Consider the following 19,243-nt stretch of genomic DNA (forward strand, 5'->3'; position numbering starts at 1 on the left):
AATTGGCGTGCATAAAAGGTGAAGACCTGTGAGTAACAGACAACTAGTGCCCATATTTCAAGTGGAAGATATGCACCGCTAGCCAAGATATCAACAAACTAGTTGCAGAAACCTCCACTTTTTGGAATTACTATTGTCCAAAAGAGACCTGCTATAAATAGGCATGCAAATAGAATATAATACATAGGCAAGGTTGAGAAGATGGTGAGAAAAACAGCTTTCTTTATTGCATTCTCATGGCTCTTGTTTGTGGCATTCATAGTTGTTTCTGCTAATGCAGACAACACAAAGGGTGATTCCCCAACTTCTAATCATATGGTTTATTTTCCTCAAGGTAATTGAAGTCAATGTGATCTTATGCTTTTACACTCACTTTTATCACCGGTTTATATTACCACCAAAGATTCTCAAATAGGCTAAAAGTAACTGGTATGTCATTGTTCTGTGAAGGTTGCCGATGCTGCTGGTTCATATTCAAGCCAATGATCAAGTGTGGGCAAGTATGTTGTGGAGATGGATGTTGCTCTTCAACTTGACCATCACAATGTTGAATAAATACAAGTTTTCCTATATGTTTCTCTTCACCACCTAGACGCATAAATAATGTGATGCTAAATAAGTATGTTGGAATCCTAAGATTTGAATTCTGCATTGAACTGTTTTTGATATATATAACTTTATGTATTCAAAGTTTTCCTTTGAATATGACTTTCTCCAAGAGCTTTCAATTCAAACATCATTTTCAGATGGGCATACCCCTCTATCAACCATCCAAGTAATTCTCAAAGAGCACTGATGTCCCTTTCCTATGAGATATAGAATTGTTTCAAGTTATTGAGAGTCATGGACCGTGCACATAAAAGGTGTTGACCAACTTTCGGAAGGCTTATGAAGTCATGGACATAAAACACTACTTCCTTAAAACTGCATAAGTTGGATGACTCTCAAGTTAGAACGTGCAAAATTTTTTAAAAAAACAAGTAAAAATATATTAATCTTGATTGAATCAAAATATCTAATGAACTTGTCTTCCAAACGAACAATAAATATAATTTTACTCTTTTCACTTTATACCCTTTTTAACCACTTCTCATAAATGTAACACACTTCAAATTAAAGACAGATATATCCTAACCTATTTCCCCTACACATTCTCACTTGAGAAAAACTAAATCCAAATAAGATATGAATTCTGTGAAACCATACTTCTGCTAGAAATCCTTCTTCCCGTGGAGTTGAACCAATAAATTATATTCTGATTCATTCAATTAATTAAATAGGGTTCCCCAAAATAAATATGAGTAATATTCAATACATAGTGACAATGTTTATACCGTCTATTATATGGTACAATGACTTAACCACATGCTGGGCTGCAAACCATGAATCTTTTGAATATTTCTAAGCTTCAGTAGTATATCAGCTATTCTAGTTCTAACAGTCTCAGAAGAGGGGACCGTGAAAAAACCCACTTATGAAACCTCAGTCACATTGAAAGCAAAAATGTCCCGTGTAAAATCAGAAGTAACACTAGAATCCACCACTGACATGTTGTTTGAGATGAAGACGAATTCGAGCCTTTATCTGTAACCCCTACAAGAAAACGACAATCACCAACTGAAGGGTCTAGGAAAGTAACCATACCAAGGCCATCAAAATCGCAGCTTCGGGAATCTTGCATTTGCAGCTGATAATAACTATTAAAAGCATAAGATATATTACCCTTCTCACCAATTTCGTTACATGAACCTCCATAGTTAAGAGTGGTGCAATCTGCAACACTACATGCAAGTCTCATATGGTTTACTACATTAGTCAAATCACTGGAGGGGTTTGCCACACACCATCTAGATGGAAGATACTCAACATTCCTTGCATTTTTCAATTCCTTGTTTCCAAGTAGAAGGTTTAATGGATACTTTGCCTGTCCATCAAAAGAGAAAATTCCCCAGTGTCTTTCAAAGTTTCCAGGAAGTGTGCTCTTAGCGCCTTCATCAAGCAGACTGAAAAGATAAACATCCATAGGTGGAGCACCTGGCCTCAAGGGGGTCCCTTTGTTACCAGCAATGTGATTGATAAGGCCTTGATTGAAAACCTTTGCAGCAGTGATATTTGCACCAATGGCTCCATCTGAGGGCCAACCAATTTCTCCAATAACTATTGGCATCTGACCATATCCAAGTTTGTTGAGGGCTGCAACTAAAGTGTCATAGTTTCCATCAAATGCATTGGTGTAAACATTGGAACCATCTTGAACAGGATGAGTAGTTCCCCCAAAGAATGCGTAGTCTTGGGGGAAATCTCCATTGTCATAAAGGCTAAGAAATGGGTAGATATTAACAACGAATGGGCAACCATTTGAGTTGAGGAATTGAACCAGTTGAGTCATAATTTGAGTCAATTCAGGCCGGAACGCCCCTTGGGAAGGGGGTCCTGAGGATTCATAGGCATCTGCATTGCAAGGAACAACTAGCTTTACATAACCAGCGAGATTTGCTTTGACTAAAGACTGTTGTAAATTGAGTATTGCAGGCATGACCAAGTTCTGAAATTGACCATTATAACTTGAAAGGAAGGGCTCATTTCCAACAGCAACATATCTGTAATACAAGTATAACGTTAAAAGGCTTGTAGAAATCTAAATGTTCTGCACTTTTTTTTTCCCTTAAAAAGAATCTAGTTACAAGGAATAATTTGAAAAGGTATAAATGCAAAAGACATTTAGGCCCAATATGAATTATCTTCTAGCTTATGGGAATTTTTTTATTGTAAAACCCCACTACTATTAAGATTTTTCTAAGGTAAGAATGCTAATGAGTCATTTTATTTCTTATATTAAATTAGAGAATATTTATTTGTCAACGCCTCCCTTTCCCCTTAAAATCTAACCCCAAACATATCCTAAATCTACCATAAAAGAACATTTTCAACGGAACTGAATACATGTTATGCAGATTTTAAACAACTGAATCCAATGAGACATAAACCGCAGGTGTTTGCTGCGATCGAAAACTTCGTTGTATAAACAACGCTGCTCATGGTCATGATCATATAAAATTTGAATATATTATAAAATCTCTCAACATCACCAGTTTAACAAACCGTTTACCGAAGAACTGCCAATCAAAGCACCACCCAGGAAGGGACAAGAAAAAAGTGTTTTTTTTTTAACCACTAGCTAATAAAATTTTGAATAAAAAGAAGGGATGAACAAATATATTATAAAGTAAAGATTTGATACATAATACTAATACAGGCACTAATTCTTTGAAAAATAAAATAGATATAGAAAACATTCTTCATTGTATAGATAAAAAAATAAATAAAATATTGGGTTATTTCCATTTTTTGAGTAAGTTTAAACCTATTATGACTTAAAAGTTAAAAATAAATCTGAGGCATTGGAATCCTAAAGAAGAAGATAGGAACCTGATATCAGCACCCCCTTTACCCATATAAGCAGAGACATTTTGGCGAACCCACAAATCAGTAGAAGAAGGTGATGAACTGAAGAGTGACAACATCTCATTGGGGATCCCAACCATCACCTGAATCCCACTCCCTATGAGTGCTCTTAACACATCAGAATCTGCCTCAAAAAGCTTCACTTTTGGGATCTTGTTCTCTCTCAGAAGATCAACCACCGTCGATGGCTTCAGCCTGTGGGATGAAATGGTGCCCCAGTTCACTCCTATGGCAGATTCCGCCATTGGAACCAAGCTCCAACATAGAAGCCACGGAAAAAGGACACTGCTGAATCTGGGTTCCAACATGAACATGCGACTGAAAATGGTGATGATCCTAGGTGTGAACAAAAAGACAGTGTTGGAGGTAGAAGAAACAAGACAAGAACTAATGAACTATGAATGAATGAATCGGTGTTACATCACATTGCATTACAGTTGTATGAGTAAAGTTGAAGATATAATTAGAGTGTAGTTCATCACTAACAGCTCCAAGGTTATAATTAAGCGGGATGCATACCAATTTACCATAATGCCCTAACCTCCTTCTTCTTTTTTTTATGTCGGTATCACCTAGAGGCTTTTAAAGTTCTGAGAAAAAAAAATAAATACTAAAATATAGAATTTTGTAAAAATTTATAGAAATATGATAAATTTTCAAAAATCATCTAACGCTGAATATATGTAATCATAAATTTTGTATGATTTAATTTTTTTAATTTTTTTAAAAAATTATTATTATTATATTACAAAAATTGTCATGAATATTTTATAGTTTTTAACAGTTCTATTTCTAAATTTTTATGTGTATGCCAAAAATTATTATTATTATTAAAATACTATATTTTTATAATTTTTAAAAATATCATATTTTAATCTATTATTTTTAAATATTATATAAAAATTAAAAAACCTCATCGAGAGTGCTTAGATATTTTGCGGTCTAATTTTTCTTTTGAAAAAACATTGATTGATAAGATAGTAAGAACAAATTATGCTCATACACTGTGAGGTATAATAAAAGTTCACACGATATTTTTGTATTTTTAAAATTTATATAACAATGTAATAATATATATATATATATATATATATATATATATACAATTATACAAATTATCTATTTATTATGCAAATAAATAAATATTAAAAATGTATAAATCTTAAAGAATGTGAATATAATCTGTTTAAATAATAATATTTTAAGTCAATCTTAAAAACGAACTAGTATTAATTTAATTTTTAAAAATTATAAAAAATATTTTAATCTTTTAAGATTTAGCCTTAGTACAGCACAACAAGATGAAACTACATATATATAACTAAAACATTGACGTAAAAATAAAAATATTGTATCAGTATTACACAAGCCTCAACCATATGTTGTTTTTGTTGACCGGTAAATGAAGAGGATTTTGAAGAGAAAATATTGCATTTATCATGATTGTGAAATATTTTTAATTCAAATTAAGAATATATATGTTTTTATTTTCTCACTATATTATAAAAATAATTTTATTTTATTAAGAAAAATTACAAATATTTGTAATAAGACACAATTATTTATTTATTTTTTACCCAGAACGTGCTTTCCCGTAAAAGGGGTGCAGAATAAGAGAAAAGGGTGAGTGTAAACGCAAACGGGGTTATAGAGAAAGATGTGTGTGATTGTGACACAGCAACTAGGGATGTTAAAAGGGACACAATTGTAACTTCACATGGGAAATCATTAACATAGTCAAGAAAGTTCCTATGAGGTTTAAATAGGGTGATGTGTATAACCCAAACTTGTCATTTAGCAAAGAAAGAACAATACCATCACACGAATACTGCCATGTTCATTGCTTTGTGACTGCAATGTAATGCCTCCGTAATACCTTCAAAATAAAAAATAATAAGAATATACCTTTTTTTTTTATCACATTCTTAATTATTAGTTTAAATTTATTAAAAATTATAAAATTTGTCAAAACACGATCAACATCACAAGTGTCAATTGAAGTATCCACTCTAGTGAAGCTCACATGCATCAGTTGCCTTCCCTCACAACATGCATGATTGGCTTTAATTCTATTATAGCCCTTTTTTTCTTTAAATGGGATGTAATTTTATTGATTAGGGGTGATTTTGATTTTTTTTATTGGTAAGTATTAACTAACTATCCTGCATTTTGATTTAATTATAAAATAGTTTATCTAAAAAATAACTAAGAATAATTTTATTTTCCAAAAAAAAAAGTCTAATTTTTATAGCTTTATAACATTCCCTCTGCTGTAAAATATTATCAACAGAACATATGTATGACCTATCCTTATTTCTATATCTTCCTTAACCTTACGAGGACTCTTGTTTCCTGATCTCATTATTCTATGTTGATTTTTTTTTTCTCCTTATGAAAACAGAATAAGATAGAAAATTATATCTGATGAGAAACTGAAAGGGATATATGGTGGACCCAGCAGAATGAGATTTCCTAAACCAATAGATGAGTGTTGAAACAACAACATATTTATTTTTAATATATTATTTAACATGTTATCCATTATTAGCTTGTAATTGTTAATAAATCATTTAATTGTTTCAATAATAATAATATAAATTTAAATATAAAGAAAAGAAGTATATATCTGAAGGATATTGACAATTTTTCTTATCTCATAGCTCATAAAATTGGAGTAAAATGAGTGAAAAGAAGAGAAATAAAATGAAAAAAAAAAATAAAGAAAGAAATATGAAAAATCAGAATCCAAAATCTAATATGATTATTAATGTCGTCACCTCTGGCCTGTGCAAGACATTGATCTATGTGAATGCAATCACAGTAAAGGAATGTTGGGCTAAGGGAGATTAAAAGAGAAACCTCTCACTTATTCTGCGAATATTTTTGAGTCGAATATGTGATAGTTCCTTGGAAGGTTATGCTATAGAGAGTCCATTTTCATTAGCTGATTACTCCACGATACTTTAATTTAAGAATGATTACATTACATGCATTACAAATTATAAATTTGTTCAATCAATTTTTTAATGATTAAGTGACTTAATTTTTTTTATATAAACTATGAGCTTTAAAGAAGTCAAATCTTAGATATAAATAAGGAATATTGAAAATAAGCATCAATAATACTAACTTTATATCAGATAAATCTTTATCTTTTGTAACAGCATTTTTTTTCTTGATGCTAAATTCAAATGCACATGAAAGAATGTCATAAAAGCACTTAGACCCAGTGAGTGGCAACCATAGGGACCCAGCAGCCATTACCATGTATAAGATACATGTCATTCGTGAGGATAATTGGCACTTCTAATCAATAATTTCATTTTAAGGTATGTTTGAATTAAATTATTTGGCATTTTAAAAAATTTTAAAAAATGTTATAGATAAATTCTTTGTTACTGCTACTACTGTTATTATTATTATTATTATTATTATTATTATTATTATAGACTTGGGGAATAGACAGATTGCCCTTCCTACATTTGGGGATCAAGGAATGGTTCAGTGTACGTTTGTAAAATATTCCACACCACTTTGCAAGCTTTTGAAGAATTGTAAAAGGAAACATGTCGTTTTCCAAGGCAAACGTAAACCTAGATATTGATATTCTCAACCAACCCAAAAAGGCCAAATAATGAAAAAGAGAGGGAAAAAAAAAGGTATTTTTGCTAGTATTTTCAGTTTCTTTAATAAAAGTCAGCATGGCAAAGCAAGATTATAGGAGATTCTTCATTCAGCAAATGGTATTGGTGATTCCTCATTGAGAGACACCTTATCCTTTCTTTGATCTTTATAACTTTCTTACCAATTTGAGGGAATCCAAACATCAATTGGGCTGGTTGGTATAGAATATAAAAATATTGAAAGCTTATTTAACACTCATTGTTGAGTAGCTGTGTCTGCCACCATAAAAGGGTAGAGAGAAAGAGAGTAAAGCAATAGTGGCACATGCTTATCACTTCCATGTTGCTTTTGTATCAACATTGCACCTAGGACCCTGAAATTTTTCCATATATAGATTCAATAATCATGCAGATATCTATGGCCCCAGAATCCAATCACTACTTTAGACACTATCTTCTTTAGACAATTACCAGAAACATATAATTCCAAAAACAAAATTCTTAATTTTCCCCAGACAATCATTGCCTAATAATGAATCATAAGAAATAGTAATTATTTTCCGCGGTGAGGTTGCGATTGCGTTATTGATGATCACATCACATAATTGAAAAAAATAACAACTTGGTGTTTGTTATAAAATATATATAAAGGGTTAAGTCACAAAGTTATATAGCATCTGTAGATCTATCTTCTACAAAGAAAGACAAACATCAACTGCATAACACCAGAACATGACAATCACTTATAAGAGTTATGCTTTTGCCGAGAGTGAAATTAACTAGTTTCCCAAAAGGGACTAAAAACTATGGTGTTTGAATGTCTAGCTCCTAATTAACAAAATTATGTTAAATGGAGACATATCCCATGCATGACCATTTAAGATCTTTTATATAGCTCACGTTCCAAATGAAATTGGCACAATTTCTAATGTGAAGGCCAGCAACAAAGCCAATATACCCTGCCAAAATCCCATGAATTGGGGAGTGTGCTACCCTGCTAGTGCTAGGATTGTACAATACAAATTAGTCTTTGCATGAATTGCATGAATGATGCATGTGGGATCTACGTACTTCATTGTATACAGCTAATTTGGGTGGCCCCTGGCCCACTTATTTCTTTAGCTCTAACTTCAACCGTTCACTAATCAACATCATGGGTTGCCAGATTCATCATTTTCATCATTTTCACAATTGATCAGCACTAGCAATCAACATTACTCATCACAACTTCTAAACATTCAGCAATGTGCAATTATGCACTTCACACCATTAACTGCACACAGCTTCACATGGGCAGCACTGGTTGCTTGTTGAGTTATTTCAACTGCTGTTTGGAATCCAAAAGATCTATATATTATCCAACGTCAAGAGTTCCAACAACTGCAACATTCAGTTTGCCACCTCCAACAGATATGGCATTCAATCAATAGATTATAAATATACAAAGATCACAGGAGTAGCATATGCATTTGATGGTTTCATTTCAGGCAATGGTGATAAGGGATAAGCTTCCACCTTTGAAGTCTACATCATAATTCATTCATACTACACTTTTCTTCAATATTTTTTATAGTACTGTATTTTCCCATTATCTTTCTTCATCACATAAATCATCTTATTCCACACTCCTCTCATTTTTTGCACAAAAAATTGTACAAACTACAATTTCTCAATTCATTAAGCTTTTTCGCCATCATAATGTGATTGAGATGTAGAGCGTAGACATTTAGTATAGTTGATAATTTGGAATTTTAAACGCAAAAGGGAAATAGAAAGGAACTCATATATATTATCAGATGGTGTTAGAAAAAATTAAAAGATCACCAAACACCCTTCAAGGAAATAAGGTCCACTAGTGTCATTTCACAAAATATGTTGTGCTGCAGTTTTTCTGCTATATTATGGGAAGCTCACACTTGACAGATATAGGAGAAGGGAAAAAATAAATTAAAAAAGAAAAACCTCTTTAAATAATTGATAAAGGAAACAGTACCAAATAGTTTACATTAGCACAGGATAAATATATTGATGATTCGATGCATTAGAACTGATCCAAGCTTTTGAAAGGTTTATCCGAAGAGGGGACAAAAGAATTTGTAAAAGAAGAGCCTTTATACCACTTGTTAATAGAAGAGATAAAATAGTGCATAAGCATAGGATAAACTATCATAATTCTGAGCATACATGTTTTATCTAAAGATGAGGAAATGACACCTCATAATGAAAAAGGACTTAAAAAAAAAATTACAAAAGGGTTTGTTTTAGTAACTGGAAGGGACCATTGCTTTTCTTTCATCCCTGATTTGTGTGTGCTTGATTCATCAGAGAGAGTAACAATTAAGCCAATATTAGAAGGGATTAGTCTAAGTCTTGCGTTTAGGATTATCTTTGAATAGATCATGTAAAAAACTTTGTATCAAACAAATAAATCTGTGACATCTATCATGATTGTGAAACCAGGTTTTGAATAGCATGGTGGATGTTATGAAGATCAAAACTAACTGTAGATGTTTCAAGATCAAAACGTGTTACCTTGACTCTGACTCTGCCACCTCAAAATATCAATAATCTTTTTTAATTTATTGAGAAAAATGAAAAAAATAACAAAATAGCAAGACATGAGAAAGAGATGAATCAAGTGAGAATCATGCAAGGCAACACGATAATGTTTATAAAATTTTTCGGGCTTTAAGCAAAAGTTGTCGTGTTTAATATAATTTTTATTCTTTTAACTTTTTGTTAAATTAGTATATTTTATGTAAGATATTATTATTATTTGTTTCTTTTATATTCATGTATCTTCAAAATATATTTAAAAAATACTAAAAAATAGTATAAATTAAAAAATATTTATTATTAATATAATTATAAATAATATTTTTAGTATAATTTTTTTATATAAAAATACCAATAACCACTAAAAAAATAATATACCACCCACAAACGAACAATACACAACATTTTCCATACAACAATATCTAGTCATGCAAAGCTTGAAGAACTATGCATCTTCCTTAGTTATTTATAAAAGGAAGCATAATGGAGATATATATCTTCTAGACTGCACTTCAGTAACTAATCGTTAACTAATTAACTGTCAAAGTGGACAGTTAACTATCAGCTAACTAAATTAACTATCATCTCGTCCCGTTAATTTTGGTGTCGTCCTCTACAAAAATCTGGTGGATAATGGATCCAAACAACACCTTATTACCTATTAAAGAAATTAGCATAGTCCTATATCTTGTACTATATTATTATACACTTCACTAGTAAATTGCAAACAAACTATATTAATGATGATCATATAGAGATTTGTTCACAAACTCTTATTGATTAGATTCTTGTGTCTGAAACCATTTTGACGACTATGCATGCATGTCCTTTGATGTTTTTATGCTGTCGCTGATGCTGTCTTTCTTTTCTCTCTCATTTTATTTTGGTCAATTTTTTTCATTGGTAATGTTTTGGACCTGTGCCAACGAGTATCGTGGGCTCAGCTGTTGGGTTAGTTTTTCCATAGGTAGCGTTGTTCTGACATTTTAAAAAATGTGTTTTCTATACTTTACTTCTTTAAATTAATATTAATAATTTCTCTAATATTTTAAAAATTAAATAATATTTTACATCTCTTTTAAAGAAACTATTAATTTTATTATCTATTATATATATTTAATAAGAGATTAATAGTGATAATTGTTCTACATGTGAGAGAGCATAAATATTATTTTCTTCTAAAGAAAATTTTGTGATAATGAAAATAGATTAATAACAATTATTATTTTTTCTTGAGCCATTGTGTGTTGTTATATTTTAATTTATTATTTATTCATTAATATTTTACTATGTTAAGTTAATTTAATTTGTTTATGCATATTCACATCCTTATTAATTTTTTAGTGAATAATGTTTGTATTACATTGTTATTAATTAAAATAAAATAAAAAAGGAATTTTAAAATTAGTAGGGAGTCTACTTTTCATTTATTTTTAATAAAATTTATTTTCCTCTCATTGCGACATTGTTTGCCCTTTTGACACGTTATGATAATAACAACTATCAAAATTTAAGGCTGTATTCTGATATTGTAAATATAGAATCCAAGTGATCACATTCTTAGAATCGGATCTTCCCTGATACTCATCATATTAATGTAGTCATTTTAATTTATTAATTTGAAAAACGCCTAAGTAGTTTTATAATCCACGCAGGTTGCTGGTACTAAATTCAGGCAAATGAAATGGAAAATAAAAAATAAAAATCAATATATCCACAATTGGCAAAAACTTTATACGAAAATAACAAAATTAATTGAATGTGCAATTCACTAAAATAAAAACATATAATATAATTATAATTTTAAGAGAATAACTAACTAGTTTAATATATTTTATATAAACATTGTTTACATATTTCTATTTCACACTCTCTCAGGTAAGATAAAAACTACACTCCGCTTACATAACTTAATAGTAGAAGCAATACATTATTTGTAACACACTCTTTATTATTCACTATAATATATTGTTAATTGAAATTTATAGAAAATTACAAAAATTATATGATTCATACTCATTATTGTTCCAAAATTAATATTTTCTTCTCTTACTTTTTTTAGTTTTCACTGGCCATTAAAATATTCCGTTGATATAAGTAATCCAAACAGAGAAAAAAAAATTAAAACTATGAAAATCGTGGGCTTGGTTTTTCATTTTGATGTCTATTTAGCCTCTGCTACAGTAATAAGATCAGTGTATCCAACTTTTTTCCTCATGCAGCTCGTCAAATTTGCAGCATCCACCCCATCTCCAATCACCACCACTCGATCTTTACTCTCCCCTTCTATGCTCACAGAACTTACACCTACATCATTAACCAATTGCAAATTTCACTAATCACATTTATTTGTGTATGTATCAAGTTCATCTTTGAAGTAGACCCACGTTATGCGTAGCATATACATGAAATGTAACATACATATTGTGATGATTATGACTCATAAACATGAACTAATTAATATAAAATATAATTAACAGCGATTTTAACTATAATTAACATAATGTGACAAATATACTTAAGATATGTTTGGATTTTAGAATATTTTTTTTTTAATTTCCTGTACAAATCTTTGAAAGCAAGAGGTAGCAACTTTATAATTAAAAATGAAAATGGAAAATAAAGAAAAAAGAAAATGTTTTTTTATAGAAAAACCTATTACTTTTTGAAGTAAAGTTGAAAAGAAAAAATATGATCAGATTGCTTACTGTTATTGCTTGCACCAATTGATTCATGTAACAGGTGGGAAAAGGGCACAATGCGAGTCAATTTAAGCATAATGATAATATTTAATGTCATTAATTTATCATTTAATATATAGGTCTTATAGCCAAAATCTAATAATTCATATATTTGATATTCTAAAATGTAATAATCTCATTAAATTAGTGATTTTGTAAAATCTTTTGTATAAAAAATATAATTAATGCATTTCCTCCATGATGATTAGATAATATATATTCTAAATGAAGAACGAACAATGAAGTTAAGGTATCGACACCATTAGATAGTATACACATTGTTTAAAGATGTGAAGATTTTAGAAAATTATTAAGATATCAATGCCATATATAGCATGCTTCGAACTTTTATATATTATATAGAAATAGATTGCTAAGTATAACAAATAAAGAACCAAGAAAGTGTGTGAAGGCTCACAAACCGTTGGCTCCAGAAGCAACCATAAGTGCTTTAGCCCTGCATTTCTGGCATTTCATTTGCACTCTCATCACAATCTTTTGCTGCAATTTGAACCACATGCAGAAAGGGTTTCATATATATAAATGCATACACACACATACATATATATAATACAGAATAGAAAGTGTAGATACTTACCTTCATGTTTGCTGAATTAATTCTTTAATGGGTTTCTCAAAGACAAAAACCACTTTGTTGAAAAGAATGCACATTCCCAGCCTTTCTTTTATGCTTGTAGTTGATAACAGAAGTCAAGTCAAGAGAAAATATTTATTGCAAAGATGTGAAATGTCTCAATAGAAGATGAATAACTAAACTTCCTCTGCAAGTATATGGCCAAATTTATTAAACATTGACATATAATAAAAACTTATATATATCACATAATTTAATGTATTAATATGAATGAATAGGTAACCTATTCAAAATAAAAAGACTAGGATTGAAATAACGTTGTTAACAAAGTTTGGTGAGGAAGGTAACCTATTCATATTTTGAATAAAAAATGGATGCTGTTGAATTCCAAATCTTTAGCATAGTGATTTACGGTTCAACAGAAAAAGATTAAGGACGCGTTTGGCTATCATTATGACTTTAGGTGGGAATAATGGGTTAGTTGGTTGAACCAAAAGCAGAGTTTTGGGTTGGAAAAACTACCTCAACTACTATTTTTCCAAACATAGCTTTAGAAATTGCACTACTTGCAAAATTCATGGCATGTGATAATTAAGAGCACACTTTCTTACCCTTCCAAAAGAAGCAAATGAAAGAAGGCCTTTATATACATTATCTTTTTTAGTATATGGAGTATGCGGCAAGGACACATTTTTTTTAATAATGAAATGAAATTTATTAAATAGATAATTCAAATCTAATTATTTTACAAATGTCAATCAAATTTTAATTGATGACATATAATATATTAAGAAATTAATATTTCTTTTATAATATTTGGACTTTTCTAAAGTTTAGAATAAGACTCGGAAATTAGAAGTTTCCTTGAAGCCCAAGAGTGGACTTAAAAAAAGAAAACCTTGACTTTGCAATGGCAGTGTTTCTCTCGTAAAGGAGAATTTTTTGGATGGTACATGAAATTCTTTGAACTACTCACATTTTATTACGTGTTTATTTTTTTATATAAAAATATATATGTATTATATTATTATTGGTTGGGAGCGTGATGTTTAGAGCCTATAAAAAAATCTCCCCGTAAATAGATGGTTGATATCCATGTTTTTCTTCCTGTCATCTTTCTAACACAGTAACGATGATAATTGTCGCTACTCTGTTTCATCTGTCTTGGATTCGGATTAGTGTAAATTTCCTTAATTGAATCAAATTTTGCTTAAATAAATTTAATAAAAAGTAATTTTTGTTTAAGCAAAAAAATTCACTTAAATAAATTTAGTAAAATTCTTTTTACTTAAATTAAAATTACAAAAAAATTTAAAACTTTATTTTTTTCCTCTTTAAACTACAAAAAATTTAAAGAATCTTTATTTTTTATTAATGATTACTTAGTTACTAGAAACTCTTATATATATTATTTTAACAAATATTTTAAATATATTGTCTAGTATGTTACTTGTACTAAACATTAATTAAGTTAAATTATTAAAAATAATGATAAGAATTATAAAAATAATAACTTTGAGAAATAATTAAGAAATAGTTGCATTATCACATGTTTTAAAATATTTAAATTTTTGTAATATGATCATAAAATGTGACCACATGATCTTACACAAATATTTTTCAACTTTTTTTTTACTTTAAAGAGGAAGAAGATGCAGTTTTAAAATTTTTCACAATTTTAGTTTAAATCAAAATTACTTTTTACTAAATTTTCTTTTTGTTTCATTTAAGCAAATTTAAACCGTAGACTGCAGTTTCTTTTAAAATTGCAGAGAATTTAAATTCATTTCATCTTAAATCCATTTTATTTTGAAAAATTTTAATTTAAATAATAATTATAATAAAAAATATTAAAATATCTCTATTAAAAGTGATAAAATTATTGTAATAATTAAGTGATAATTAGTTTTAAGTTTTTTTAGTTGTTAATTGATAAAATTATCCTTAATAAATAAAAAAATTATTAAAAAAAGTCGTTAATACTTTTTTATATTTAAAGTAATAAATAATTTGGAATCAATAAATCATGTTGATGTAACAATTAATATAAGATGAAAAAAGTATGTTACAAATAGTATAAAAAGAATAAATTTCTATGATAATTCTAAAGTGACTTCAATTTATAATTATATAAAAAATTGAATTTATAATGTTTACCCTCGTAAATTTTATAAAATATCCTTTACTTTAATGTTTAATATGAATAAAAAATTAAAATAAACATTTTATAAAATTAATAATTAAACTCAAAAGTTTATAAAAGTTAAAATTAAAGACTAAATTAATATTTTGGAGCCTTTAACTATTTTTATAATTTTAACTTAATCCATTAATTTAAAAGTATGACAAATTTGTCTCTTAACATTAAAATACTTAACAAGGTTAGACCAAATCCGTCAACGTTGTTATGGTTGAGTTGACGTTATCGTTACTTATTAGTCCTAAATGAGACAATATTTTTCTCTTTTTTATTTTGACTTTTGATGTTGGGAAGGAGCTGGCTTGGTTGAATTATGTGCCAATCCCAAGCTTGGAGTTAATTTCAGTATATGAATTCACAATGCATATGTTCAATACCTCAGTATTTGCTTATTCATTAAACTTGATTCCATTAAGTTGTTCATAGAAGGTGCCCTTTACACCCCCTATATAGCTTTTAATATCAAATAGTAGTAATAGAGGAATTGTTCAATATTTCAATCAATACATAAACCATTTCACCACAAACCATTTCACCACCTTGTATATTTGTGCTTTAGCAAATATGATGCTTGGGTTATCATATGACTACCGTCATGAACTATTTATAATGATGCACTTACACAAATGAATTTATATCAATGCACGTGTCTTATCACTAAAGCCATACAAAGCATTTCACAATCACCAAAAAGAAAAAGAAAAGAAACTGAAAATGGAAGATACAAGTGAGCAAAATCAGATAGCGAAAGTATGATGATCGAACATCACATCTACTCATGGTGGGAATTTCAACACTAAAGAAAATATTTTACGCATTTAGAACATGCGTATGTGATATATTTTAACCGGCTTTAACCTCTGCTAAGCTGATAATATGAGTTTGGCCAACCTTTTTCCTCAAAGAATTGGTTAACTTTACAGGATCCATGCCATCTCCAATCACCACCAAATTGTCTTTCTCTTCTCCCTCTAATCCCACAAAATTAACACCTGCATTAACCAAATCGCAACTTAATCAACTTCATTATAATTAAATATCCCATTTGCCAAGTTTAGAATGAAATTACCGTTTGCTGAAGCCACAACCTTGAGTGCCTTGGTGCGGCACTTCTGGCAATTCATGTCCACCCTCATCACAATCTTTTGCTGCCACATGAATAGAAAGAGAGAGAGAGAGAGAGTAATCAATTCATAGTCATAAAAAACAAAATAAAAACATATGATTCATAGCATTTCCTTAGAGGTAACTATCTACCTTCATGTTTTAGAAATTAAGCTCTTGGTTCGCGGTTATCGTAATTAGAACCAAGTTGCCCAAGAGTATTCAGTTCCGTGTACAATTTATATGCATAACATTTGTTCGTAAGCAAACTCAAGTCAATGTCAAGTACTAACAAAAACAATTACCAAATCAAAGTCAAGTAATGTTTGATTCAAACAGAATACACGATTACTATTTTGACCTAAATTAAAGTTGCTTTTCTATAGTGTCTAAATTATTAAATGTACGAAAATGTTAAATCCATGCACCTATGTCACATCTCCCAGGGGTGAAGTTTCAAGGAGTGGGTAATATGAACATATGGATCGTGTTGACAAAGTCATCAAGGCGTGTCCACAACGCGCAAGAGAAACACTCTTAATTTCTCCCATGTGCGAAACATATAAGTTTCTAGTTGGGTGCCGAAACGTGTGGAAATATATATGCATGGAAAAGTGTGTTATTTGAATAATTAAAAAGACATATTTAATGAAACAGTAACAATACTATTATTTTTAAGTGTTCATGTGTAAAATTATCCATGGCTACGCTATCAAATCCTATAGAACTATGCTAATATGCTGAGTTAATGAAGTATTTAAAGCTTTGTTTGAGAATTAATATATTTTTTGGTAGAAGGAAGAAACTAATATAATAATTATCTTTGTATAAGAATTTTTATATGAGAAAGATAGTTTAAAAACACTCTTAATCATATATTTTTAATTTAAAAGATTTTGTATTAATCATATTTTTTCTTTTTTAAACTTTCAAGTTATTTTTTCTTTTTCTCTATCCACAAACTCCCAAACAAAGCATAAATAAATTTATGTATATAATTAATTAATTACAAATTCTTTAAATTATTTAGTTAATCGCTAGTTTTGTCACGTACATGAACTGGTGCAATCAATTAGTTCTATCTCACATCTTTTTGGACAACAAATTTTTTAGGGGACAGTAGGCGCAATTTAAAATTTTTTAAATATTCTAATTATGATACAGATTTTACTTCCCTTTGTAAGAAAGTAAAAATATTCAGTTTAGAAGCGTTAAATCTTTAAAAAGTTAATTCAGTGATTAAGATAATTAGAAGACTTATATCATGATGTATGTCAAGGATTTACTCATAATGCATACCAAAAATGCAAGAGATTAAAAAAAAAAAAGAGTTTCAAAAGGTAACACTAAGTCACAGAAAAAATTTAGAGTAGTTTACTGAAGGCTTTCATTCAATTATGTGTTCCGGTTGTAAAAGGAAATAAAGAGGGAAAATCAAAGGAAAAGAGCCTTTGAACGAGTTTTGGGTATCTAGTCCTTTTCCATTGATGGGTGTTTGGTCTACTATACACAGTCATTGTTGCTAAGAGATAATAGTAATATGAGATAGATATGTCTGAGAGTGGCATCATTAAGGTGGGTCTGTATGAAGCTAGAGAAAATTCCATGGGGGAGGTGACAGGGAGATGGGAAATGGGAAAGTGACAAAACTGTTCAGTGAAGATGTGACTTTGAAACTATCCCTTTGTTTTATAAGACAGAAAATAAGAAAATTAAAGACTAAATAAGAATATAAATTTGAATTATTAAAAAAAGAAAAATAAATTTCATATTTTTAAATTTTATTTTTTAGCTTTTTCAAACGAAATCTATATGTAGTTATTTATGTCTTCTTTCTCTTTTCTTTTTTATTTTTTCATCCACATAGACCATATATGTATTGTTTTTCCATCCTAACCACTTGAGTTATTTTAAGAGGACAATAAATTACTATATACTTATTATTTTTTCATTGAAAAAATATTTTTAAAAATTATTTCCAATTATAAGATAAATATGATTAACTTGAATAAATAAAAAAAATATATAGATACTTAGATTCAAGAAAAAATGAAAATTTAAAATAATATATAGTTTTAGTGTAACTAACTGATAATTGAGTAAAACAAAAGTTATTTTAATGTAAAAAAATAAAAAGGAAAAATTATAAAAATTTATGTTAAATAATTTTAAAAAAATATGATTAATAAAAAAGAAAATACAATATCCCTTGTTCAAAAATAATATAAAATACTTTACACGTGTGCTAATAACTAGAACAGTGAAATAAGTATTGATAAGAGTTAAAAAAGAGTTATTTTATTCTTTTTGGTTTAACTTTCATTGTGATACTAAGAGAAAATCATATTCCTAATAAAATTTAATTTAAATGGATTAGCGTGTTATACTGTTATATAACGATGAATTAATACATATTTAATAAAATTGACAAATTCTCAACGCTAGACAATGCTAAACATAACAAATAATATAACTATACGTGATTAAATTAGAATTATAATTTTTTTAATATTGATAACATAATAAAATAAAACACCTCTTGATTATCAATCCAGTGATTTAAAAGGTTTTGATCAGCATAGTAGGTAATGTTATCAGCAAGCTGGAATAGCTCAGTTGGTTAGAGCGTGTGGCTGTTAACCACAAGGTCGGAGGTTCAAGCCCTCCTTCTAGCGGTTTTATTTTATATATATATATTTCTATGAAAAAGTGTTTTTTTCAACAAAAATTAATTGAAAAGGTTTGAGAATATAGTAGTATCATAAGAGTATCAAATTCACTGGACTTGTTCTTTCTTTGGGCCTTCTGCTGTATCAATAAATTTCTCAATTCAAATGACACAACATGGCCCTAAAGTGGCCCATGATTGTGATGTTTCATGTATTTTCGACCATGCATGCTACTTGCTTCATTCCTTTGCTTAAATACTTCCATACCCAATATGATTTTATTTTTGAAA

At 29.1% G+C, this 19,243-nt stretch overlaps 2 protein-coding genes and 1 non-coding gene across 3 annotated transcripts; 1 reads left to right on the forward strand and 2 right to left on the reverse strand.

Annotated features, from left to right (window-relative positions):
* Positions 1–1,232: 1,232 nt before the first annotated feature.
* LOC113852804 (glucan endo-1,3-beta-glucosidase 5-like) lies at positions 1,233–3,937 on the reverse strand. Its single transcript, XM_027483175.1, has 2 exons — positions 3,430–3,937; positions 1,233–2,600 (listed from the first exon to the last, which is right to left on the reverse strand). Exons 1-2 carry the CDS (start codon positions 3,777–3,779, stop codon positions 1,487–1,489), a joined length of 1,464 nt encoding a protein of 487 aa, XP_027338976.1. The 5' UTR covers positions 3,780–3,937; the 3' UTR covers positions 1,233–1,486.
* A 12,086-nt stretch (positions 3,938–16,023) lies between these two features.
* On the reverse strand, positions 16,024–16,384 carry LOC113852200 (heavy metal-associated isoprenylated plant protein 47). Its single transcript, XM_027482440.1, has 2 exons — positions 16,250–16,384; positions 16,024–16,172 (listed from the first exon to the last, which is right to left on the reverse strand). Exons 1-2 carry the CDS (start codon positions 16,335–16,337, stop codon positions 16,024–16,026), a joined length of 237 nt encoding a protein of 78 aa, XP_027338241.1. The 5' UTR covers positions 16,338–16,384.
* A 2,501-nt stretch (positions 16,385–18,885) lies between these two features.
* On the forward strand, positions 18,886–18,959 carry TRNAN-GUU. The gene has a single exon. It is a non-coding gene; the product is annotated as a tRNA-Asn (tRNA).
* The last annotated feature ends 284 nt before the right edge of the window (positions 18,960–19,243 follow it).

This window comes from Abrus precatorius, unplaced genomic scaffold (assembly GCF_003935025.1).
Source record: "Abrus precatorius isolate BTA unplaced genomic scaffold, Abrus_2018 Scaffold10, whole genome shotgun sequence".
Lineage (NCBI taxonomy): Eukaryota > Viridiplantae > Streptophyta > Magnoliopsida > Fabales > Fabaceae > Abrus > Abrus precatorius.

Coding starts and splice junctions, on each gene's coding strand:
- LOC113852804 (XM_027483175.1), bottom strand. CDS start 3,779: ATGTTCATGTTGGAACCCAGATTCAGCAGTGTCCTTTTTCCGTGGCTT. Junction 2,601..3,429: donor AAAGGGGGTGCTGATATCAG/GTTCCTATCTTC, acceptor CTTGTATTACAG/ATATGTTGCTGTTGGAAATG.
- LOC113852200 (XM_027482440.1), bottom strand. CDS start 16,337: ATGTGGCAGCAAAAGATTGTGATGAGGGTGGACATGAATTGCCAGAAG. Junction 16,173..16,249: donor GGTTGTGGCTTCAGCAAACG/GTAATTTCATTC, acceptor TGGTTAATGCAG/GTGTTAATTTTGTGGGATTA.